Source organism: Siniperca chuatsi, linkage group LG2, assembly GCF_020085105.1.
Source record: "Siniperca chuatsi isolate FFG_IHB_CAS linkage group LG2, ASM2008510v1, whole genome shotgun sequence".
Taxonomy (NCBI): Eukaryota; Metazoa; Chordata; class Actinopteri; order Centrarchiformes; family Sinipercidae; genus Siniperca; species Siniperca chuatsi.
In genome coordinates, this window is record NC_058043.1 from 400,001 (window position 1) to 427,614 (window position 27,614).

General features: G+C 42.8%; 1 protein-coding gene and 1 long non-coding RNA gene across 4 annotated transcripts in view; one reads left to right on the plus strand and one right to left on the minus strand.

Annotated features, from left to right (window-relative positions):
• Positions 1–21,535, plus strand: part of si:ch211-236d3.4 (protein FAM107B) — a 23,633-nt gene extending 2,098 nt beyond the window's left edge. The window contains exons 2-5 of one of the 3 annotated variants that reach the window (XM_044218622.1): positions 9,529–9,604; positions 17,187–17,391; positions 20,514–20,673; positions 21,050–21,535. In XM_044218622.1, coding sequence (XP_044074557.1) covers positions 9,529–9,604; positions 17,187–17,391; positions 20,514–20,673; positions 21,050–21,166 — 558 coding nt within the window. In that variant the 3' untranslated portion in view covers positions 21,167–21,535. Of the gene's footprint in view, positions 1–9,294; positions 9,605–12,460; positions 12,650–17,186; positions 17,392–20,513; positions 20,674–21,049 lie in introns of those variants that run through there. The other 2 variants (XM_044218614.1, XM_044218633.1) reach the window with 2 other exon arrangements.
• On the minus strand, positions 8,818–9,281 carry LOC122886481. Its single transcript, XR_006380361.1, has 2 exons — positions 9,205–9,281; positions 8,818–9,121 (listed from the first exon to the last, which is right to left on the minus strand). It is a non-coding gene; the product is annotated as an uncharacterized LOC122886481 (long non-coding RNA).
• Positions 21,536–27,614: the final 6,079 nt, after the last annotated feature.

Here is a 27,614-nt window from a genome sequence, read left to right on the forward strand (position 1 = left end):
GTTCACCATCTTAGCTTAGCCTGTTAGCATGCTAACATTAGCTGGTTAGCAGTAAACACAGAGAGCAGCTGAGGCTGATGGGAGCGTCAGCAGCTCTGCAGGTGTTTGGTCAGAAACCAAAGTGTTGGACACGTTAACATGTCGACCTGATGGTGGCGCTAGATGGAAAGTCAGAGGATCAGCAGAGTTATTACAGTTCATCCTGAGGGGAGCATGAACGATGAAGCACGTCTCATCACAGTCCAGCAGCTGCTGATGCTTCAGTCTCTTTGTTGGACACAAGATTTTATGCACAAACTTGATTTTTGTCTAAAAAAAGTACAGATAAAATCTGCGTTTGTACTGCGGGACATATCTGAACATCATATTTGTATTTTAAATGGAAGTCGGCTGCTTAGTTTAGCATGTTACGAGCAAACGAATCAGATGATGATAGATTATAATCAGGCCCACGAATCCCCCAGCGAAGGAAAGTCTCAAAAAATATATTCTGGATATTTTGATTATTCTGTGATTATTTGGATAAATTGTATTTATTCTTTTAACTGTTCAATTATGTTTCCTGAAAGTTTTAAAGCCTTGTCCACACGGCAGGGATACGACTGTGACGGGGAAGCACTGAAGTCTTTTAGTTTTTTAGTCCGAAAAGGAAAAAAGATGCAAATTCATGACTTTTTAAATGAAAATGATGGGATACAAAAAAAAGTTTCACATATTTATATAATATTAAAATGTAACTCCCTCCAGCAAAAACAGAGGACATGACTTCATTGTCAGCCATGTTAGCTTCAGCCACGCTAGCTACAGCCACGCTAGCTACAGCTACGTTAGCTACAGCTATGTTAGCTATAGCTATGTTAGCTATAGCTATGTTAGCTATAGCCATGTTAGCTACAGCCACGTTAGCTACAGCTATGTTAACTATAGCCATGTTAGCTTCAGCCGCGCTAGCTACAGCCGTGTGTGTGTGTGTGTTTGACATCATTTTACTGATTAATATCTATTAAAATGTGTGAATCTTTCTACATCTTCACTTTATGAGCCGTTTCCATGCTGCAGAAATCAGAACACAACAGTGTGCTGTATTTGACTCCACATTAACAGCATGACATCATGACTTTCTGATATTTCGGGATGTGAGAACGAGGTCAGAGGTCAGAAAGCCTGTCGTGCTTCAGCTCAACCTCCGGCAGAATTTGTTGGAAACATTTGAGGGGATTTGCATATTTAAATCACTGCAGGACTTCAGTTTCCTTCATTATGTGTGTCAGCTTCACAATGTGGACTTAGAAAACCAAATCCCTGATCCAGACCACTTCTCACTGTCCTGGATCCTGGTGAAATGACCCACGTATGGATTAAAATCACTGACCAGAGCCGGTTTTTCCTCCTTAACATCAGTGTTTCTCTGTTTCCGCCCGTTTCACCTCTGATCACTGATGGGTGTGGTCAGACACCCGCAGCCACACCCATCGGTGATGTCACAGGGTCCTGGAGTACACCATGACATCACTGCAGTAAGGCGAGACGTTGTGTACAGACGGGACTCTCGGGGTTAGGTGGAGCGAACGTCTTTGAGCCGCTGAGTGACCGTCCTGCACCAGGGCTGCGAAAAAGTTCTTCTTCCAACTTGTGTTTTGGCGTTCACAGGAAATCCATTCGGATCAGCGACTAGAATCCAACAGTCGTGGAAATGTGACGGGTTTTTGGGGAACTGATGGAGGAAGTACTTGGATCCTTTACTGTAGTAAAAGTACTAATACCACACTGTAAACATACTCTGTTACAAGTAAAAGTCCTGCGTTGCTGATTCTTTTCTCCATTAATCGATCGATCGATCGGTTTGTAAAACTCGTGAAAACGGTGAGAAACGCCGTCACGACGACCCAGAGCCCAAAGTGACGCCTTCACCGTGTCGTCGTGTCCGACCGACAGTCCAAAGCTCGACGTTATTAACAAACATTACAGTTATTACAGTCGTTCAGAGGAAAAGCAGCAGTTCTGCAACCAGGAAGGGATTTACAGGGAAAATGACTTCAAACATCAAAACAGCTGCTGATTAATTTTCTGTCAATCGACTAATTTAGCTGATTAGTCGATTGACAGACTAGTTTCATCTGTTCATTGTCCTGTTTTGTTTGTAAAACTCTGAATTTGTAAAGTAAAGCTGATAACTGAAGAGGAGTAAAAAGCACAGTTCTCCCTCTGAGATGTGGCGGAGAAGCAGAGAGTGGCATGAAAGGGAAATACTGAAGTAGATGGAGTTAGTTACTTTCCTCGCCGCCTATAATTGGACGGTGCCGAGACCCGCTGCTCGTCGTGGCGGTCGGACTACGCCTGTTTCTGTTCCTCGGAGGGAAACAAAGCCGAGCTCGGTGGAAAGCGAGTCCTCAAACGGCCTCAGAGTCTCTGGTTAATGTTCGAGCTATGGGGCGCGACGCACCTGTTGAAGTGGGGTGTGTTTGTTGCCATGGTGACTGACAGCTGACAGCGGGGGGGGGGTATCAGGCTGGGTCATGTAGCTGTAATGTGCCGCTCAGATCGACTCATGAGCCTATTTTTAGTGGCGTCTTCCCGTCAGCAGCTGAAACACGTCCAGCTTTATCTGACAGGCGTTCGTGTTGATGCGCAGTCTGCAACACGTGTTCTTCACGAAGCCTTTATGTTCCTCGCAGCTTTACTCAGACGTGACCGCACATTTACTGACGTCTATCACCTGGCGCGTGACGGGAGGCCTGATCTGCACGGGGGACGGACTAATATGTCAATATTCGTAACTCGTCATCAGATCCTCTAAAAGCCAGAGAAAGCTCATTTGTTGCCGACTCCAAAACACTTGTTGCGTTCGCTGTCGTCCTGCTTCGTGTTGGTGTTCGTGTCAACCAGAGACCGTGAACGCGACACTAAGTCACATGTTCGATACATCAGAGGTCAGACACGTGAAGCTGGAGCTTCTGTTCATAAACCTCAGTCACTGCGGAACAGTGAGACAGATGGATGCAGCAACACCTTCAGCATCTGTTTGTACACCAACACCTCCGCCTGCTCCACCTTCAGTTGACCTGTTCATAAGAACAGTTTCAGCGACTGTGCTGCAACACGGTCCTCCAGCAGAACAGCTGTGGATATTTATAGCTCCTGGATCATGAATTCATCCGCTGCCAACCGTCAGTCGTCATTTTTAAACATCAGAAAGACGATCGATGGTTCATTAACGGAGCTCATACTGAAACAGACTTTACAAAGTGCTTCACGGTTCAGCGTCAACTGGGAAATAAAGTCTCACGTGTCGATAAAAAGGATCACAGCCGTCAGAAGTCTTTTCAAACCACGTTTACGGATGTGACTGAAAAAATAACACAAATGTTTCACTGTAAAGTTTCGTCTCTGCAGATATCTGTAGTGAAGTGTGCGAGCGCTGGTCTGAGGTCAGTGTGAGGCCACTCATCCTGCGAGATGGTGGCCTCACACTGACCTCAGGTCTGTAACAGTCTCCGTCCGAGCAGGTGATCATCATGTGATCAGAGCGTTTTGTTTCTCACTGAATGTACTCACGCATTCTCACATCGGTTTCTTCATGTAAGCTCTGAGATCTGATCTGAGGAGAATCTCAGCTCCTCCTTTCAGAGTTTACTGAACTCATTTTATTTTCTTTGCAGAAGAGAAGAGACGATACGTTTATTAGATGTTAGAAGGCGGAACAAGACGCACTTTTAATCTCTTCATTTTGAATGTGGCATCACTGACGTCGTGACTTTGACACAAGTGGCTCAGGTGTTTCTTCAGACACGAGCGCGACGTGTTAAATCCGAATAACGGGGTTCAGGTCTGAGCGTGTCAGCAGGTCTGCAGTCAGGCATCATTCCTGACTTTGTTTCTTTGGTAGAAATGATCTTGAAATGTGGTGGTAGGTTTGAATTATTGAGAAACCATCCAGCAGACGAGGACACAGGGAAAGTCCAGGATCAAGGGGGTCCAGCTGTGGACTGGATGTCTCTGCGGTTTCTGGACCACAGTCCGACCAGCCGGTCCAAACCTCAACAACACAACGCTGAGTCTCAGGAAGAAGCTTCCGATGAAACGGTGATGACGGATTTCCTTGCAGTTATTCAGCATCGTGTTCAGCGCCACAGACGGCGATCGTTATCGGGAAACGGCGCCCTGCCGTGCAGTATTTGTCCACTCTGGGCTCCTGTACACCGTGACAGTGAAACGATACTCGAGCCTCCTTTCCATCACTTCTCTGACGAACTTAGTACTTAGTACCACTTTGGGTGCTTCAAAGCACCGTTTCTTAAGAATTTAAATAATACAATAATGAGGTGTCTAATTAATAATAAACATTATAAAAAACATTACATAAATTAATAATTAACAAATTACACAAAATAATCAATAAAAAACAAATAAACGAGACAAGAATTTTCAAAAGTAGTCCTGAAATTACTTTCAAATTTCCAAACATATATTTCGTTTTGAAATATATTTGAAATTATATATATATATACACACACACAGTATTTAGGGGTCAATTACATGCGCACTTAAAATCAATCTATAAATCTACTTTCTCTTCTGCATGTTTTTCGGGTGATTATAAATATCATTAAACCTGTATTTTAGGTTAGTTCCACTGAAACCTGCAGTATGTTAATAAAGTCACAAGTCTTAAAATTATGTTTAGTTTCTTTGTCAGAAATTATAGATAATGTTTTACTTGCATCTCTACAACAGTGTTTTACAGAACAAAGAATACAAAGACAGCAGGACGTGATTAAAACACAGGAAATTATAGTAACTATGGAGGATGATATTTCTGATGATGGCGCAGTGAGAGAGTGTGAATTTGTCTTGTAACAAACTGAGCGTTGGCCCGGTCTCGACCAATCAGAGCTCACAGCAGGTTTTCTGTGAGTAACTGAATCAGAGCTGAGAGAATAAATAGCAGCAGAGTATTTTCAGCTGCAGTTACGTAACGTCGCTCATTAACAGGAAGATGATGTGACTGAATATCCTGACAGATCCAGGATCAGACTGATCTCAGGTTGCTGTTCGATGTCCAGAAACACAGAAAACATGTTTAAATAAATCCAGGTTGTGTGTTTGTGGAGCTGATGTGGATCATCAGTGGGTTAAATCCGGCTCGTGCCAGAGAGGCAGTTTAAGACGATCAGAGAAAATCCTGCAGCTTAAAATACAGAAACTAGAGGGAGTGAGAGAAGAAGAAGCTTTTATAAAGACCTGGGGGGGGGTCATTAAGCCCACCCCCCTTAGTTACTGTTGCTAACCTGCAGTTTCCAGTGAGAACAGATTTACCATCAAAACTCAGGTACTTTATGAACCGGTGGGTCTTTGATTTCACACAAAAGTGTTGATTTTAATGAAATAAACTGTAAATCAGCTTTAGCTAGCGAGCTAATTTAACATTAGCTTCCTGAGTTGGTTGAAAAACTCTCCAGCTGACTTTTTAACAAGAAGTACTTGTTTTTCCTTCAAAGTCGTAACACCGCAGCGTAGAAATACTTACAAGTAAAAGTCCTGCGTTCAAGCTTACAAAAAAGTATCAGCATCAAAATATGCTAAAAGTACCAAAAGTGAAAGTACTCATTATGCAGAACATTATATTACTGTATTATAATTATTGATGCTTTGATGTTGCACCTGGTGAAGGTGGAGCTCTGCTGCGTAGCTTCACTGACTCCCCGGGAAATTATTATTATTATTATTATTATTATTATTATTATTATTATTATTACATTTTAATTCCTAACGTGAATCTTCTCTCTCGTTAGCTGGGGGTGGCACAGGTCTTGCCCAATCAGCAGCGATGTGTATATAAACCCCGTCTTCGCTCGGTCGGGATGTTCTCTGCTGCTCTGGACAGCAGGGCCGCTGACTGTGACATTGAGCGTATTTTTTTATTAAACACGTATTTAAATTTAATTTCTTCTAAAAGAACGCGAAGATTGGCCTTCACGGCTGCCGTAGTCGCAAAGCTTGCGTAACGCGACTCTGGACTTGCAGAAGCTCTTGCGATATTTAGGTTTAGGAAACAAAACTACTTGGTTAGGTTTAGATGGTGTGTGTGCAAATCCTGTTTGATCATTAATGCATCAGTATTTCATATATTTAGAGAGAGAATTTGTGCTTCTACAGTCAAAGAAGACTTCTACAAATGTTGTGGCTCGATTGTTTTGAGATATTACAGTATTTTCACAATTTCTTTGACATCAGTTATTAGTCTGTACTTCTATTTAGCTGGTGTGACCACTAAATGCTGTATCATAGTACTGAGAAACTGTTCATTAAGAATAATACATGACTTTAATTTTGACCCGTTGGCCTGTGATGTCAGAGGTGTAATGTTGCTGTATGTCCAGCAGAGGTCAGACTGTCCTCAGGTCAGTTCCGCTCCTGCAGCCTGAAACGATTCAACCTGAGAAAGACCTGAAGGTCGCAGGATGACTGTCCCAGCGTCCTCTGAACCCTCAGGCCCTGACAGCAGCTTGTAAAAGAATAAGAAGAAGATGTAGATCAGTGGTTTCCAGCCCTTTCTGCCTGTGACTCAGTAAGTAATGCTGTTCAGTAAGTAATGCTGTTTATTAAATGGCATTATTTCCAGACTTTGTTACACAGTCCAGATGTGCAGGTGGTGAAGCTGAGCCAGGTGAGTCGAGGTGAGAGGTGTGTGTGCACCACCGCGGTGTCTGACAGCACAGTCATGTTCACTGCAGCGATTTTACACACAAAACCTAACAACTACAATCGTACTTGGAGATTTATGCACTGTATTCGAAGATGTTATTGAAAACTACTGACGCTGAGACGTAACACTACAAGGTGTTTGGTTTGAATGTTTACGATGACGTGGATCTATAATTAACGTTTGATATTAAGGGAAATTAAATACGTGAGAGGCATCATTAAACAATCAGGCTTCAATTCACCACCTCACCATCTGCGGCGCCAGTTTCCCGTCTCCAAAATCAGAGTCAGAGTTTACGTACACGTGCGCACGTTCTCCCGTCAAGTTTGTTTTATAGATCTCAACTTTTGCGCGGGAAGTGGCGAATGCCTCTTTCAGGCCCCGTTTTGTGTGTATGCAACGGTCATAAATGAAATCTGTCATTTTACCAGAGTTAAAATATCATCCTGAACTCTAAGTTAACACCGAGCACAGTGAAAATTTCTCCCTCCGCCCCCTCCTGTGATGTTCATCCGTCCCAATGGGTACATGAGCAGGGAGTGGGAGACATAGGGGGTCAAAATTTTGCCCCAGTTTTGTTTCCAGTCTTCATGCTAAGCTAAGTTAGCTGTTTCCCCCTGTTTCCAGTCTTTATGCTAAGCTAAGATAACCAGCTGCTGGCTGTAGCTGCGTACAGACATGAGAGTGGAGTCTGAACATGTGACTCTCAGAGAAGAAGAGGATTTCACTACATGCAGGACTGTTCCTTAAATCTCCTGGTGGAGAGTTTAGGAGAAAAGGATCATTCATTAAATCTTTTCTCAGATCAGCCTTCATCCTGCAGTAAACAACATTCATGTCACCTCCAGAGACCCCCTCCTCCTCCTTCAGGCCCCGGGGGGGGGGGGGGTCTGTGAGACAGTGAGGGCCTTGTCACCATGTTGAAGCCTGATGAAGTCTCTCCTAGCAACCAACACAAAGTCCATTCAGTCAGAGGAGACGCCGTCCAACTGACCTGGAGTCTGAAAGGAGACGAGCGGCTGAGAAACACCCGGAGGGAGAACAGGGGGAGGAAGAGGGGGAGGGGAGGAGGAAGAGGGGGGGTGAAGAGGGACGCTGAGCAAAGAGAGAAATAGTTTGAATCAGAAGAAGAAAAACTCTTGGAGTTGAATGTTCTGTTCAGTCCTGACCACATCACCGTCGTGCCAATAACTGTCATGGTTTTGGGTTTGTGTTCAGCTATTTCCTGTTTTATTTTGAAATGCACTTTTCCCCTCGTGTGTGTCTAACTTCCTGTCTTTGTTTGCTTTTCCCACTAGTTTTGATTGTTTGCTCCGCCCTGATTAGTCTCACCTGTGTCTCGTTCTCTCCCCTCACCTGAGTGCATTGAGTCTGTGTGCTTCCCTCGTCTCGCTGGCAGATCGTCTTCATGTTGTTGAGCGTTGCAGCCCGTTCCCTGTGTGACTTGTGTTTTGGACTTTTGACTTTTTGATTTTTGGATTTACTTTGTTTATTGGACTATCTGCTTGGCAGAGTTTTGATTATTTGCCTGGATTTTACGTTTTACGTTTGCCCGTTAGGACTGCTCCCCTGGTTGGCACCGCTGCCTGCCTGTATCCCATGTAAGTCTTTTCACCATTAAATCACTGAAATCATCCTGTCTGCCTCGGCTGTCTGAGTTTGGGTCTTTTCCCTGTTCCCCTTGACAAACTGTCCCAATAATGACGTTAACGCTCGCCCTCGAGTGTAATATTGTGATTATACAACAGTTTCCAACTGATATAATCAAAATGTTTTCATGTTGTCGGGAAATTCGCTCTCAAAATAAAAACATTTTTGTTTGAGTGTTATCTCAGTTTCCCTGGAAACACACGGGTCACAGTCATGTTAGTAGACTCCTATGTGATGAAACCTAGTTTACATCTCCAGTAAGTAGGCCGACCCTCGAACAGAGCCGACTTCTAGTCCCCGCTGAGTCAGAGCCGACCTGAGCTGCTGCTTTCTAGAGGTCGAGGGACCACTCTGAACACAGAGCCGTTTAACTTTTAGTCCCCGCTGAGTCAGAGCACGACCTGAGCTGCTGCTTTCCAGAGATCGAGGGATTTCCCAAACTGAATAAACTGAATAAAATGAACTTTGTCATAAATTACATTTTATTTTATTTATATAGTGCCAATTCATAAATGTGTCTCCAGTTGTTCTACTGCACATGTTTTAAAAGTAGTATGAAGCCTTCACTGTCTCAGAGGGAGCTGAGGGACGTCTGATAAATGTCCCCTAGTGATCTTGAGTCAGCGTCGGATGCAGCTGGAGACCACAGGTTTGAAAGAGAAAAGGATCTGTTGGTGTGGAGTTGTCGATTCGTGCCAGGTCTGCTCCCAGGAAACAGCTTTCACCTTCTGCTGCCTACTCAGCTTTTATATATAAACCTACTACCTGCCAGACATAAATGGAAACATTACAACCATAACATTACAAACTCACCCGAGTACAAAGTTCAGCTGTAGGTGGTGACTTACTGAGACATGTTTGCCCCTCGGGGCTTACCGTAGCTGTATGCTCTCCTGCTGAGACCGTTCAGCACTACAAAAACACGACTCAAAGTGACTCGACTCAAAGTGACTCGACTCGATTCTCCTCTCTTCTTCTCTCAAACAAGCTTCAGAGCTTCCACCCATCTGTAGTTTTTGCACAGGGCACGTTTACAAGCAGCGCAAACTGTCTTATCTGGTAAAATAAACCAAACGCCGCCTCCATGTGTCCTCCACTCTGCCGATTCTTACATAATGACTTTGCACTTACATCTTCCTTATTGTCTCTGTTTCTTCTTCTTTGTTTTCCAGAAGGCATACAGCATCGACCACGAGCCTCCACCGAAGCAGCAGTGTGTGAAAAATGGAAAGCACCCAAATGGCAGAGGTGAGTTTGTCGCTCTCAGGTTACCATCCGACTCAGAACAACGGTGCACACTGGGAGGCGAGTCTGACCTTTGAATGGTTTTCCCGACACATCACTGCTCTCTCAGTTTGGGCCTGTTGTGGAACCACTGAGCCACCAGCTGCTTCCGGACTCTTTAAAAAGGTCGACTGTTTGCTCTGATTACAACATGAGGACATGTGACAAGTTTTAAAGCAGCAGACACATTTAAAACACAATATTCTTACACTCTAAATGTGTTTCCATCCACCTGTTTCTATCAGTGTTTTTTATTTGAGCATAAAAAACCTGAATGGAAACGCTTGAAATTAGAGCTGGTTCAGTTGACAGTAGAGCCAAACCAACAACTCCACTATGAGTTCAGGACTTTAGAGATGCTGCATTCAGTCACTGCAACAATTAGCTTCAACGCTAACTGCTGCTAAAACCACAGTGTCTCCTTTCTGTTTCTGCACCTGTTCACTAAACAAGACTGTAATAACTTTGGTTTCATCCAGCGCCATCATCAGGTCAACATTTTAATGTGTACAGTAGGCTCCTAAAAAGATGCCAAAGTTGAACATCACTCAAATATAAGTCAGTAAAGGTCAGTCTTTTAGTAAAGATGGAAAATCAAACTTTATTTATCAAAGTATGAAGTCTCTAAACTACATGTGATTATAGCATTAGTACATCAACAATTTACATAGCATGTGATCTGATCGCCAAATCTATGCCCTTACTGACACAACTAAATGGAACGGAGCCTTTATTAGTGTTACACGTGTTATTTAAAGTCAATATATCTGCTGTGAGAAATGTTTCACAACACAGCACAGGGGGTGTTGTTGTGATGAAACCATCATACAGGTTTATGTTCTGAACACCAGTTTGAATTATTGATACTTTGTTTCTGACAAATCAGGTTTTTTCTGTCTACTACAATACCCATGAGCCTCAGCTGCTGTTGCTATGGAGAAGGAGCCAGTCAGAGGTGTGAATCAGAGCGGGAGTGAATTCAAAACACGTCGCCATGGTTATTGACTTCATCCAAAACTGATCCAGAATCAGAATGAGTTTTAGCAGCTTCATCTTTAGCTTCAGCTCGCCGTTAGCGGAATGTGAAGCTCTGTGATTGGATGTTTCTTGCTGAAATGCACCCTGGGAGTCGGAGTTGACTTCTCTCCTTCAGGTTTTATGTCCACAGGCTTCTTGTAGCTTTTTATCAAAGAACCAGATATTTTCTAACACAGTTGTTCATCTTTTGTGAACCAGGAGAGTTTCATGTTCATCACAAACACTGAACATGAATGCAAGGACAATCTTTTCATGAAGTGTTTGTTGTTATAATACTCATGTCCACCACAAGAGGCTGAAGTGCACCGCTACCCCATGTTCTAAATTTCTCCGTGCACTCTCAACACAAGGTATTGTGTGTTAGCAAGTTATGTAACATTACTGTCATGTCTTTCTATTGGCTAAAAATTCACTTTAATCTGCGCTAATCTTCCATTAGCTGTACTGAGTGCATGGAGCATGCAACAAAAACCACACAAAACAATTTTTCCTGCCAAAACGTTTTTTTCCACCTGTTTCACAGAAGAAGAAACATGTAAGGAACTTTTTTCCCCATGTTCTTAAGTCATAAATAGAAAACAAGTCAGATCAGACAGAAAATGGATCAACAGATTTGGCTCTCAGGGCTTCCATAGAAGCAAACGGTGTTCAGTGTTTTGTTGGACTATTTCTTGGCTCTGAGCAACCAGTGGAGACTTTAGCAGCCAAGAAATAACCCATAACCCTCATAAAACAGTGACTTGGCATTGTTACTCTTCAGCTTTTGTACAGATAAAACAAACCAGGTATAAAACGTTAATCGGTGAGCTTTAGAAGAGCTGGTAGGTGGGTTTTGTTACCTTTGGACAGAGCCATGCTAGCAGTTTCCCCCTGTTTCCAGGCTCTTATGTTAAGCTAGCTAGCTTAATATTTAGCATACAGACATGCAAGTGGCAACAATCTGAACATCTGACTATCAGAGAGAAACAAGAAGAGGATTTCATTACATGTTGAACTCCAGTGATTTTCCACATCTGGTGTTGGGGAGTTCTGCTTCAGATGTTTTAAAGTCGTACGAAGCCTTCAGTGTCTCAGAGGGAGCTGAGTGCAGTCTGATAAATGTCCTCAAGTGATGTCACTCGAGTCAGCGTCGGTCGGGGCTGAAGGCTACAAGTCTGAAGATGAAACAAATGTGTTGATGTGGAGTTAGAAAGCAGAGAGCTCTGCGGCTGCTGCTCATCTCTGCTGCAGGCTACATTAGCCGCTACTAGCATAACACACCACAATCTCACACCCAGCTGTCAGAGGGAGCGTTGCATTGTGGGTAATGTAGGCACCAGGTTTTGAGAAGAAAGACAAATGTGTGGAATTAAACAGACGATCTGTGGTTCCTGATAAACTGTCCATCTTGAGTCTGACGGTTACAGGAGTCACGTGATAAATCTGTGGAAGTGAGTGGTTCAGTCTGATTATCCGGCCACACATTTTCCATGTGTACCTCCAAAACATGAGAATCAAATCAAAAGGGATGAAATTTACTGAGCACACTCAAGCTCTCCGGAGGATGAACCCTGTTGTTTTTGAACACTGAGTTTTCAGCGCCACCTTCAGGTCACGCAAAGAGATCAGAACTCTGCTGGCGTCAGACTTTCAGCCTTGTTGCTTTAACAGTTTTTTAATCTCAAACCCATGAAACCTGCTGAAGTTGGAAAATGAACTGAAGCTGGCAACAGCGTGGGAAAAGGCTGAGAGCAGGTTAGAGGCAGAAACGGTGCTTTGCAGCGAGGAGGGGGGGGGGGCAGGGAAACACTCAAAGGATCACGTGACCGCTGTTTTACACTCGGCATGATTCAGTCGGGAGGAGAGGAGCACTGCTGCTCGTACAGAGAGCATGAAGGTTCACACAGACTGAAACACATGAGGATCAGGACATGGATCAGAGGACGAGCCCCGAACAGCCCAGCACAGCCAGGGAGGGGATGGTGAAGTCTGGTAAGAACCAGAGGAGGACTGACTCTGATCCTGGATCCTCCTGAAGCTTCTTATTTAGTACAGATTGTAGCTAACTAACGTGTTACACTGATGCATTTGTTCACTGCGCTGTTTTGTGTGTGTCTGTTGTAAGATGTGTTCTTCTTCTTCAGGCTTCCTTTTGAAACATCTGGGCAGAGACAACAGATAGTCTGGCAGATTTATAGTGCTGCTCTGTAGATCAGTCAGTACTGTCAGAGAAACTTTTAGTTATCTGTCCAAATACTTTCCTAATAACTGTGGAAACAAGTTATTTTAACTTCTTATCCTGTCATTCTTAATTTTATGCAGAACACTGTTTTATAATTAGTTTAAATTTCTTTTTATTTTTGTTTTTTCATTTTGTCTATGTTGCACTGAATCTGTGTGTCCTTCGGTGAATATGTGTTGTGTATAACATAAAAACAAAAAATCTCAAAGTTAAATAAGATTATTAATTAAAAACAATTTGTTTTATTGCTATTTAGGAACTGGAATTTAATTTAATTTATTTTTAAAACATATTTAGGAATAAATTACTTGTGTTATACTTATTATTGTATTAATAATAATAATAATAATAATAATAATAACAATTTATAATATTATTATATTGATGATGATAATAAAAATTATTATTATATTATTTTCATTTAATAATTATATTTATTAAAACAACCAGCAAAGTTGACTGTAAGTGTAAAAAGTGAAAGTACTAATCATGGCATTGTAAGTGTTACTGTACAGCATATTATATTACTGGATTATTTGTACTGATGTGTGTTTGAGCAGCATTTTAATATTGTAGCTGGTCAAGGTGGAGGTCATTGTGCTGTAATATACTGTTGGGTAAATAATCTACAACAGTGCATCATAGAGAGCTTTGTATTGGTTTTGTGTGTAAAATGTTATTACTAACTAGTAACTATAGCTGTTAAAAGTACAATACTTAAATGTTATTATAAATATTCAAGTACCTCCAAATTGTACCTGTACACTACATGAGTAATACTTACTTCCCACCACTGGTGGTGAGAATTTATTTTTCTACCTTTTTTAATGAATAATTCAAGTCTTGAGTCATGTGTTGGAGAGCAATGTGGTGCTAACTGTTAATAAAGCAGCGTGAGGTTGGTGGACGAGATGAGCGTAGGATGATGAAGATGATGTCGTTGTTGGCAGGGAAACTTGATTTGAGTGGGAGTTTAGATCAACTTACTATGCTGAGAATCTTATATAATCAGAGATTTTAGAGGTTTTCTCATCAGAAGAATTAAAGGAATGTGGAGTGTAGCAGACCTGGGTTGCAGTCCTGGTTTGGGCCGGTATTGTCTGGCGCTGCAGTTTACAGGCTCATAAACTGAACTGTTGAGCTGTTTTATTTTAATGATCAAAAACAGGATTGTTTTTCTAGCAGCTGATCAGTGGCTGCACAGTTGTCAAACTAGTTTGTCTGTTGCAACATGTCAGTTTGTGTCCTGACGGTTTATGTGAGAGGAAAGCAGACTTCAACCTGCTGTGTTTGAACAGTTATCACATCTGTTTGTGTGATTCATTGACAAATCGTAAAATCTGTTTATTTAGTCTGAAGCTAAAGACCAAATGTCGTTTGTTTTGTAGAGTGTCAGACCAGAATGAGAATTCAAACTGAGAAATGTAAAGAACCGTTTACAGTTCATATTATGGGGTGTGAGTGCAGATTCGGTACGTCAGTATCGTCATGCAAAGCTTGTAAAATCTGGTACATTTCTGATCCTGGAGTCAAATCAGAAGGTGCAGGATGAGTTTTAGCCTTCAACTCACAGATGATACGAGATCGTTTTTCAGATGCTTTGAGGACTTTGCAGCTGCAGGTTTGATGTGATTTAGTAACTTTAGTGTGTTTTTTTCCTCTGGATGAATGAATTAAAGAGAAAACATTATCTTCTGACATGTAACATGATCACACCTCCTCCTGGCTGAGGTGGAGTCAGACAGTCTTCCTCTCAGAGTTATCAGACTGAAGCAGAAACACAGCTTCTAGTTGTAACCAGATAACAGGCACTCACAGAGACGTCGATAAACGACAGAGAGGGTTTAGTTTGCACGTCCTGTCTCAAATCAATATGAAACCACAGTCCGTCTCAAAGTCCGTCCAGACTTCCTGCATCAGTCCTCTGATTCAACTCTCCTGTTGAATCCTTACAACAAACTCTGAGATGAAATAAAGGTGAAGCCTACAAGTCCCAGAGAGCATTGCATTGCTGTAAGAATCATCCAATCAGTTTGTCACATCTCTGCTCTGCTAGATTTACTCAGTGAAATGTAAGTGCTGTTAATGTGAAGTGGAAACGTCGAGGAGCAACAGCAGTCAGCTGTGAAGCTGCTCACAGATCAGAAATGTTGTTCAGCCTCCAGGTTCATGAATAAGTGTCACTCACTTCAGTCTACAGTCTCCTTTCAGCGCAATTATGGTTTCTTTTGATTCGTTATCAGCAGTAACTGAACACAGCTCTGATCGGTAAACAGGAACACAGGAGTGAAACTAAACTCACCACAGCTTCAGGACGAAGCTACAAACATACTGAGAGGTGACCCAGAGCTTCTCTCTGGACACAGCAGGACCGACCCGGGATCATCGATCCTGTCGCTACAGAGCGACTGGAAACTGCCTCAGGAAGTGTCGTCAACACAGAACTGCCGGGAGTCCACGGCTGCAACACTCAAGCCAGACGCGTCTCAACACCGGCCACGTGGTGAAAGCAGCAGCTTCAGTCCTCCGTCAGTGTACACAGTACTGCTGCTTTATGCTTCATCACTGTAGTTATGTATGTGTGCCAGGTTGCAGCGACACACATGAAGCACAAGCTAAACAAAGCTGTATTGATTAAAACAGAATCATGTTGTCACATGAGACAAATGCAGCAACATTGACAATATTGCCCTGATTTTGCATCAGATTTCAGGACATGGAATAAAGCTTATATTAGGACATCTGGTCATCCTGATTCTGACTGAGCGTTGAACTCAGCAGCCAATCACAGTCTGAAGTGACATGCACCAATCAGAGAGCTGCAACAGTAGCTGTCAGTCCAGACAGCACAGTCAGATACAGTAACACGACTCGCTGTCGCTTTTTTAATGTAGCCCGGACATTTTAACGGCTTGTGTTTCCTGGTAAAATGGGGACTGTTTCACAGCGACCATCAAACTCTGAGTTATAAAAAAAACCAGAGTAGTTTAAAATGTCCGTCAGTTTAAAAGTGAGTCTTCAATTTCCAAAACGCAAAGATATTCAATTTGCTGTGATATATTTAGCTAAAAATATATATACACACGCACATTAATATAATAATAATAATTATATATTTTATTTGATAGTATCGTTGTTTCATCTATAGCAGTTTGGTACGACAGCTCATTGTCAACAGATCCTCCAAAATCATCGGCTCCCCCAGCCAAGTTCAACATCTGCAGGAAAACCTGAAACCAGAAGAGTGGAGGCTGTCAAAGAGCTGTCCACATACTTTTGGCCAGACAACGAGCTGACGACTAAACATCCGGAGCTCATTTCATTTTTGTGAAATATGAAGCAGCAGTGGATGTTGGTCTCTGGTTGCACTTGAGAAAGAGGTCATTGTGTGAAGTGAACTGTATGACATCTGATCTCTGTCTCCCAGAATATCTGAGGACTCGGATCAGATGCCTGTTAATCTGTCCTTTCTTCTCTCAGACAAACGGGGACGAACGCTGACTGTAAAACCCGAAGTGTTCAGAAATACACCAAACATCATGACATAACATGACTTAATGACCAAATCACTGCTAGCGCCCCCTACAGGCTGCAGTGTTTATTACATCAACAAACATCCTGATGATTTACTTATTCTTAAAGGTGGGCTATGTGATTCTGGAGAAATCCAATGATCCAGTCCAACCATGACAAATATGATACAGAGCGAACAGCAACACAGCGAGTACTGTAACTAACGTTAGCTAGCTGTGGGTTAGCTTAGCTAGGTTGTGGGTTAGCTTAGCTAGGTTGTGGGTTAGCAACCTGTCCCTACAGCTGCTGCTGCTAAGCTAACAGCCAGAGAGGACGAGACGGTTTCCCAGAGCCAGCACAGCAGCTCCAGACAGCGACGCTCACAACTCTCCTGCTGCTACAGCTAACATCGCAACAACAGCACATCTTAAACTAGAGAGTCAGCTGAATGTTTGTGGGCAAGTCGTTTAACGTTACCTGACACACAAATCATGGCTGGAATAGTGTTGTGTGGAGATATTCACTGAATTTGACAAAAACACGTGTATTGGATTAGAATCGCTGACCCACCATTTAACTAAAAATGTAAGGTTTGTCCTGGGGGGGGCGCTAGAGGGAACATCATGGGGTCAATAAAATCTAAAGGGTTCATCCTCTGGAGAGCAGGAAGTCAGAATTAAATTTTTAAATCCAAGAAAAGTCAGATTTTAATTTAAGTGAGATTTTTTACTTTTAATCCATTTAACCTGAACGTTTTCACGATTGTGTCTGTAGCCTCAGCGTATGCAGACCTGCAGCAGCACCGGTCTGAGGGCACCCACAGGAAACCGTCCCCAGTGTCCAGCTACGTCCCCCAGCCTGACTACCTGGAGGGAGACGAGGACGAAGACCTCATCAAACCCAAGAAACTGGTGAATCCTGTCAAAGCTTCAAAAAGTCACCAAGAGCTTCACCGAGAGCTGATGAGCAGCTGCAAACGGTACCAGAGAGAGAGAGTGTGTTTGACTACACATGTAGTGCAGGACGTGGTGGGAAGTGGGGACATTTCTGAAAAACAAGGACATTTTTTAAAAAGCCAGGACACTGTGGAATCTGAGACCATATGTTTAGAAACTGACATTTTTACTAGAAATTTAGGACGTTTTAGAAAGTGGGAACATTTCTGGACACACTCGCTGCCTCATACTGTCACTAAACATCAGTTCTCATGAACAATGAGCAGAAGGCTGCTTTGTAAATATTCTCTTGTGATCTCTGCTGACTTTCAGTTTCACTGAAGGAAACACAAACATCAGGTCTGATTTGTAAAACGAGCAGTTGGTCCAGATTATCGAGGGTTAATGACTTTAATCTCTTGACGCAGATTCTGATGAAAATATGTTTCCAGTCTGGACTCGCGCAACATCAGCTGACTGACACATGCTATCTTTTAACCTTCTGACCAATCAGTGAGCAGCATTTTCTGGTAAAACATCTTTAACTACGTGAAAGGAATCTGATTTCCTTGTCCTGTCTGAGTCTGTCTGTTCCGTCTCGACCGTCGAGTTCAGATTGTGTGAAGTTACTGAAGAAACGAGCCGACGCTGCTAAGCAACAGCCTCCCACCTCACAGGCCTGTACCGCCGAGGACGCTGGGAAAGTTTTCACATCACCTCCACACAGTCGCTCATTCACACTCTGAGCTTTAACACTGTGGGCAGAACGAGGTCGGCTTTCTCTCTTCAGTTTTATCATTCAGGAGGAAAACTGAAGCTGGAGGAGGCCCATAAATACACACACAAATAAAACACACACTCGTTCACATCATCAGCTGTTACATAAAACAACTACAACTTTGTTAAACTCAACTTTTGATAAAAGATGCCGCATCTCCTTCACAAAGCTGGTAGGCGGACATTGAGTTAAGTTCAGTGGAAAACTCAGTGTTTCTGGAAATAAAGAAGCGAAGAGAAAAATGCTGTATATGCACCATATACACGAATACAACAAACAATAAATAGCGAAGCTACAGTTCTGCAAACGATGTTTTTATCATTTAGAAGATGAAAGTGTTTACGTGTGTGTAAAATGTTTTCAAAACCACACGTCTTCGTGTGCGTTAACACACATCAGATGTCTTTCACATGTGAGGTTTCTGAAAATCCCGCGTCTACAGTGTTTGGGGTTGTTCAGCATGTTGGTGAATTCACAGGTCATTGTTTGGTACGGGGCAGATTTTATTTGATCAGATTTTAAAAGATGAACACACACACACACACACACACACAGCTGCCTTATTTAAATCAGCTGGTGGAGAAACGTGGTGATGTGTTTGTTCACAGTTGTATTTGAGGTTATAGCAGAGTGCCCTCTGCTGGAGGAAACACTGATTACAACACACACACTTCACTCTTCATTCAGATACATACAAACATATAAACACACACACAAAATGAACTAAAACTGTACAATCATACAGGTGTGTGTGTGTGTGTGTGTGTGTGTGTGTGTGTTGACTGATATCAGCTGATTGAAGATTCACCTCCACACTGTAAAATGTGACGCTCCGTCTGTATCTGGGTCACTATTCTTATATACAAACTAATCTAAGCGATCTGTTTCATTTATGTTGTGAGTTTATGGTAAAAAGATTTGGCCGATATTTAAACTGGATATTTAAAGTGCGCTGACGTGACAGTGAGCAGCTGTAACGAAAGAGTTTCCCCTCGGGGATCAATAACATGTTTCTGATTAAGATTCTGATAAATATAATCTATTGTTGTGTGTCGTAGAAAAGGTTTCAGTCGTAGTCGTCTGGACGCTGTTTTCAGAATCAAGACGTTTCGGCTCCCATCCGGAAGTCATTCTCAACTGTGACAAAATGGGACGGGAACTAGAAATTTAAGCTACTCTGTGTTACATAAGCCCCGCCCTCAGGAAGGAGTCTACCTGAGTATCTGTTGATTAGCTAGTTTCACCTGAAACTGACCTAATTGTTTCCATGATGGCCCAGTAATCAGTAATCAGGCCTATTGTTTTCTGGCTGCACCTCCCTCATCACTGTTAAGTACCTGATTAGCATGTGATTGGCTTGACCACGGTGTTAACACACTGTGGTAAACTTTGGGCAGATTCAATCTCAGACCACCATTTCTGTTCAAAGAGGGGTTTTCTTTTTTCACAAAAATGGCTTCTTTGACTCCTCTTTCAAACCAACTCTTCTCTCTACTAAGAATCTCCACCTCGCTGTCTTCAAATGTGCGGTTTGTAGCTTTTAGATGCAAACGCACGGCGCTCTGTAATCCTGAGTTAGCGTGTCGTCTGTGCTGATAAAGTCTTTTGTGAAGTGGCTGTTTGGTCTCACCTATGTACCGTTCTTTGCAGTTTTCCTCACTGCACTGAATGGAGTAGACAACATTGCTCTGTTTCTGTGTGGGCATCTTGTCCTTAGGGTGAACGAGTTTCTGTCTTAAAGTGTTGCCTGGTTTAAAGAAGACAGGAACATCGTGCTGTCTAGACTTTATCAGCACAGACGACACGCTAACTCAGGATTACAGAGCGCCGTGCATTTGCATCTAAAAGCTACAAACCGCACATTTGAAGACAGCGAGGTGAAGAGTCTAAGTAGAGAGAAGAGTTGGTTTGAAAGAGGAGTCAAAGAAGCCATTTTTGTGAAAAAGAAAACCCTCTTTGAACAGAAATGGTGGTCTGAGATTGAATCTGCCCAAAGTTTACCACAGTGTGTTAACACCGTGGTCAAACAATAACATGCTAATCAGGTACTTAACAGTGATGAGGGAGGTGCAGCCAGAGAACAATAGACCTGATTACTGATTACTGGGCCATCATGGAAACTATTAGGTCAGTTTCAGGTGAAACTAGCTATTAACAGATACTCAGGTAGACTCCTCCCTGAGGGTGGGGCTTAAGCAACACAGAGTAGCTTAAATTTCTGAGTTCTCAGACCATTTTTTCACAGTTGAGAATGACTTCCGGATGGGAGCCGAAACGTCTTGATTCTGAAAACAGCGTCCAGACGACTACGACTGAAACCTTTTCTACGATAGATCACTGCTGGACGAATGAGGGACGACACCGTCTTATTGTTGTGTGGTTTCTCAGGGGAGGGGTGAGTGTGGAGGTGAAGCCGGAGCTGCAGAGAGTTCTGGAGTCGAGAAAGAGAGATCAGCTGATCAAACAGAGGAAACAGGAGGACGAAGCTCGCAGGAAGATTTCTCCTCTGGAGGCCGAGCTGCTCAAGAGACACAGGAAGCTGGAGGAGGTAACACACACTCAGAGAGACACAGTCAGAGACACAGTCAGAGAGTGTCTGTCTGTGTGAGAGGCAGACAGGCAGACAGGCAGGCAGACAGACAGACAGGCAGACAGGCAGACAGACAGACAGACAGACAGGCAGGCAGGCAGGCAGGCAGACAGACAGACAGACAGACAGACAGGCAGTGCTTACCATTTATAGAGCAACGCTGCTAACATGACATGGCTAAAAAGATGTTTAACCTGTATCACAGGTTGCAGTAAGAAGTGAAGGTATATTTCCGTATTGAAATGTGATTAATGTGATGAGTCCTTGTTGGTCTTCTGCGGTAAGTGTTGTCAGCTTCCTGTTTTGCGAAACGTTTTATCTCTTCGTGTTGCAGCTGGATAAAGAGCAGGAGAAAGAGCAGGAGGAAAACCTGAAAGCTCCAGAATTCGTTAAAGTGAAGGAAAATCTGAGACGGACGTCGTTTCACAGTAAAGAGGAGAAGGAGGTGTAGAGACAAAGCTGCTGTCCTGCAGGAGACAGCGAACTGAGAACCAGACTGTCCACATGTTTACAAGACACACTGAGGACACTGACACTCTGAGGACACACTGAGGACACAGACACACTGAGGACAAAGACACTGAGGACACTATGAGGACACCAACACACTATGAGGACACAAAGACACTGAGGACACTCTGAGGACACACTGAGGACACCAACACACTGAGGACACTGACACTCTGAGGACACAAAGAAACTGAGGACACTCTGAGGACACCAACACACTCTGAGGACACAAAGACACTGAGGACACTGACACTCTGAGGACACAGAGACACTGAGGACACTCTGAGGACACCAACACAATGAGGACACACACACTATGAGGACACAAGCACTGAGAACACAAACACACTGAGGACACACACACACACACTCTAACGAAAAAAACACTCTGAGGACACACACAAGACACCAACACACTGAGGACACACAAACACTATGAGGACACCACCACTGAGGACCCACTGAGGACACACGAACACTATGAGGACACAAACACTGAGGACACACACACACTTTGAGGACACACAGAGGACACAAACACACTGAGGACACACACACACTATGGGGACACAAACACTATGAGGACACACTGAGGACACCAAGACTCTGAGGACACACACAAACACAGAGGACACAAACACTCTGAGGACACACAGAGGACACCAACACACTGAGGACACACACACTCTGAGCACATACTAAAGACACACACACACACACACGCTCTGGGGACACACACACTCAGAGGACACCAACATTGTGAGGACACACTAAGGACACCAACACACTGAGGACACCAACACACTGAGGACACTCTGAGGACACACACACACACTCTGAGCACATACTAAAGACACACACACACACAAACACAGAGGACACAAACACTCTGAGGACACACAGAGGACCCACACTCACTATGAGGACACACACACACACTCTGAGGACACACTGAGACCACAAACACTATGAGGACACACTGAGAACACCAACACTCTGAGGACACTCTGAGGACACCAACACTCTGAGGACACACACACTCTGAGGACACTCTGAGGACACACACACACACACTATGAGGACACCAACACTCTGAGGACACACTGAGGACACAAACACACTGAGGACACACTGAGGACACACACACAATGAGAACACAAACACTATGAGGACACACTGAGGACACACACACTCTGAGGACACCAACACACTGAGGACACCAACACACTGAGGACACACACACACTCTGAGGGAAAACACACTCTGAGGACACTCTGAGGACACACACACAACACACACACTCTGAGGACACCAACACACTGAGGACACCAACACACTGAGGACACACACACACTCTGAGGGAAAACACACTCTGAGGACACTCTGAGGACACACACACAACACAAACACTATGAGGACACATTGAGGACACACACACTCTGAGGACACCAACACACTGAGGACACACACACACTCTGAGGGAACACACACTCTGAGGACACACTGAGGACACCAACACACTGAGGACACCAACACTCTGAGGACACACAGAGGACACCAACACTGAGGACACCAACACTCTGAGGACACACAGAGGACACACGAACACTATGAGGACACAAACACTGAGGACACACACACACTCTGAGGGAACACACACTCTGAGGACACTCTGAGGACACACACACAATGAGAACACAAACACTATGAGGACACACTGAGGACACACACACTCTGAGGACACCAACACACTGAGGACACACACACACTCTGAGGGAACACACACTCTGAGGACACACTGAGGACACCAACACACTGAGGACACCAACACTCTGAGGACACACAGAGGACACCAACACTGAGGACACCAACACTCTGAGGACACACAGAGGACACACAAACACTATGAGGACACAAACACTGAGGACACACACACACTTTGGGGACACACAGAGGACACAAACACACACTATGAGGACACCAACACTCTGAGGACACACTGAGGACACAAACACACTGAGGACACACTGAGGACACACACACTCAGAGGACACCAACATTCTGAGGACACACTGAGGACACCAACACACTGAGGAAACACACACACTGAGGACACCAACACACTGAGGACACACACACAATGAGAACACAAACACTATGAGGACACACTGAGGACACACACACTCTGAGGACACCAACACACTGAGGACACACACACACTCTGAGGGAACACACACTCTGAGGACACACTGAGGACACCAACACACTGAGGACACCAACACTCTGAGGACACACAGAGGACACCAACACTGAGGACACCAACACTCTGAGGACACACTCTGAGGACACACGAACACCTTGAGGACACAAACACCGAGGACACACACACACTTTGAGGACACACAGAGGACACAAACACACTGGGGACACAAACACTGAGGACACACACACACTGAGAACACAAACACTATGAGGACACACTGAGGACACCAACACACTGAGGAAACACACACACTGAGGACACCAACACACTGAGGACACTCTGAGGACACATACACACTCTGAGCACATACTAAAGACACACACACACACAAACACAGAGGACACCAACACACTGAGGAAACACACACACTGAGGACACCAACACACTGAGGACACTCTGAGGACACACACACACTCTGAGCACATACTAAAGACACACACACACACACACACACAAACACAGAGGACACAAACACTCTGAGGACACACAGAGGACCCACACTCACTATGAGGACACACACACACACTATGAGGACACAAATACACTGAGGACACACACACACTATGAGGATACAAACACACTGAGGACACCAACACACCGAGGACACACACACACTAAGAGGACACACAGAGGACACACGAACACTATGAGGACACAAACACTGAGGACACACACACACTTTGAGGACACACAGAGGACACAAACACACTGAGGACACACACACACTATGGGGACACAAACACTGAGGACACACACACACTTTGAGGACACACAGAGGACACAAACACACTGAGGACACACACACACTGAGGACACTCTGAGGACACACTCACACTCTGAGCACATACTAAAGACACACACACACAAACACAGAGGACACAAACACTCTGAGGACACACAGAGGACCCACACTCACTATGAGGACACACACACTCTGAGGACACACTGAGGACACACACACACTATGAGGACACAAATACACTGAGGACACACACACACTATGAGGATACAAACACACTGAGGACACCAACACACTGAGGACACACACACACTATGGGGACACAAACACTGAGGACACACACACACTATGGGGACACAAACACTGAAGACACACACACACTAAGAGGACACACAGAGGACACACGAACACTATGAGGACACAAACACTGAGGACACACACACACTTTGAGGACACACAGAGGACACAAACACACTGAGGACACACACACACTATGGGGACACAAACACTGAGGACACACACACACTTTGAGGACACACAGAGGACACAAACACACTGAGGACACACACACACTATGGGGACACACACACTGAGAACACAAACACTATGAGGACACTCTGAGGACACCAACACTCTGAGGACACACAGACACTCTGAGGACACAAACACTCTGAGGACATACTAAAGACACACACACACACACTGAGGACACAAACACTCTGAGGACACACTGAGGACACACACACACTGAGGACACCAACACTCTGAGGACACACTGAGGACACACACACTCTGAGGACACATTGAGGACACCAACACTCTGAGGACACACTGAGGACACACACACACTGAGAACACCAACACTCTGAGGACACACTCACACTCTGAGCACATACTAAAGACACACACACACACACACACACACACGCTCTGAGGACACACACACTGAGGACACACACACACTATGAGGACACACACACTGAGGACACACACACACACACTATGAGGACACAAACACTGAGGACACACACACACTGAGAACACCAAAACACTGAGGACACTCTGAGGACACACACGCACACTCTGAGCACATACTAAAGACACACACACACACTAAGAACACACACCCTCTGAGGACACCAACACACTGAGGACAGCAACACGCTGAGGACACAAACACACTAAGGACACAACACACTGAGGACAATCCAAGGTCACATACACTCTGAGGATACTCTGAGTAAGGAAGGACTCTGATAAGGGAACAGTTTGATTAATTATTAGTTCATGTTTCCTGTCGTAGGAATTACAGAAACGAAATGTTGTATTCGCAACCTGTTAAGTCATATTTTCAATACACAGAAGTCATAATTACAAGAAAATATCTCATAATTATGAAAATTTATCAGATATAAGATGTTCTTGTTTTTATGAGATGCATATGCACATATACTTATTTTAAATACATACCATAATTATATGATAAACATAAGTTGTAATCACAAGAGATTATGTAATAATTACGAGATTCGTATTACATGTTTACAAGATTTGTTTTTGTTATCACCAGAAGTCAAAGTTACGAGAAAACATCTTAGTTATAAGATAACTTCTGTTATGAATTAGCGCTATATAAATACAACTTTATTGAATTACAAGATTGGTATCTTGTATCTAGATTGGTTGGACTTTTTGATGCAGAAAATGACGTGCCTAAATTGAAGTGCACTGCATTCACCAAAGAAAAAAATTGTTGAAATTATGACTTAGCTTGCTGTAATTACAGGATCGGGATGTTTTAATTACGAACATGTATTCAAAAAGTGTCATTTTCAGTGTCAGGAATCAGACCAGAAAGAAATTCTTGGAAATAATGGAGAGTGGACTTGGACTACAGCTAAAGATGTGATCACCTCCTGTGTGTCAAACCCTTTAATGACGAAGGAAATGTTGTCTGTTACAAACTGCACTTGTGCCTAAATCTCATCTTCAGGATTTCAGGAAAAATTTGTCATTAATATGTAAAACTTGAGCTGCACTATAACGTGAGAAAGGAAACTTGTGTTTAATATAATTTGTCCATTGTATCCGGTTCTAATCACATTCATAATTACAATATTCAGCAGTGACAAGAAAATACTGACCAGATTCGTATTGTTCGTATAGTTATGAGATGTTAATTATGTATAATTGAGTAAAAATTATGAGAAAAGATCTCGTAATTATCAGATCCGTATTTTGAGATTTTTCTTGTAATTACAACATGCCAATAGTTACGTGAAAAGATCTTATACGTACAAGATTCATATCTCATTATTACAAGATACAGGATTTTTTTCATGTAATAACGAGATGCTAATTACATTTAATTATAATATACGTAAATTATAATTACAAAATCCACAGCTCAAGATTTCTTTCTTGTAATTGTTGTAATTAATGAGGTACAGAAGTCTTAATTACAAGAAAGAATCTTATAATTATAAAATAATTACAAACAAAGACTTCAGAGCTGTGTTTAAGAAACTGGTATGTTTTTTGTTTTTAAGTTTTTATCCAAGACATTCATCTGACCCCATGATTTCCTCTCATAGATCACATTCAAGTGTAACTGAAGCCTTACATTTGGTCAGGTTTTTAATGTTGATAGTGAATTGTACAATCATTGAAATCAATTTGAATTTCTTGATTATAGAGCACTTTAGACTTTAACTGTATAAATGAAGATTCAAATCTAAAACACTTATTTTTATTTGTATTTGACTTTGTTGTATTTCCTTTTTGTGGCTTTTAAAGCGACAATTGTTCTGATTAACATGTTCAGATTCACAGCTGAATGCAGCAGAAATGTGTTTGTTGATATGAAGACAAATAAAGGACAATAATCCTGCTGCTTTATTATCCAGGAGAAATGTTTACTGCTCTCTGACACAACACTACCTGGAGATACCAAGTGTTCATATTTTACATTGATTTAATATCCTGTGATTCATTATCAGGAGCGAGCTGACAAGTTATTTTATTCTAGTTATTCTTATTATCAATATTTGTTGCATCACATCTGTACATTATCAGCAGCAGTAATCTATAAACTGAATACAAGAAAACATGAAATTGTACAAGTACAATAAACAATTTAAATAAAATTATAAAATAACATTATAAAAAAGCTATATATAGAGAAAAAATTAAAAGAAATGGGGTATTATGTAATATATGTATATTTGCCACTTGTTTACATAATCTTAATGCACTTAACATAAAATAAAAATCCAATGCAGGGAAAACTGAAATTTCACAACAGCTAAAGAAGTTTTAATTAACTATGAAAAACTTTAAAAAAAAAACTAGAATACAAACATTACGAACATCGTAGAAAAGGTTTCA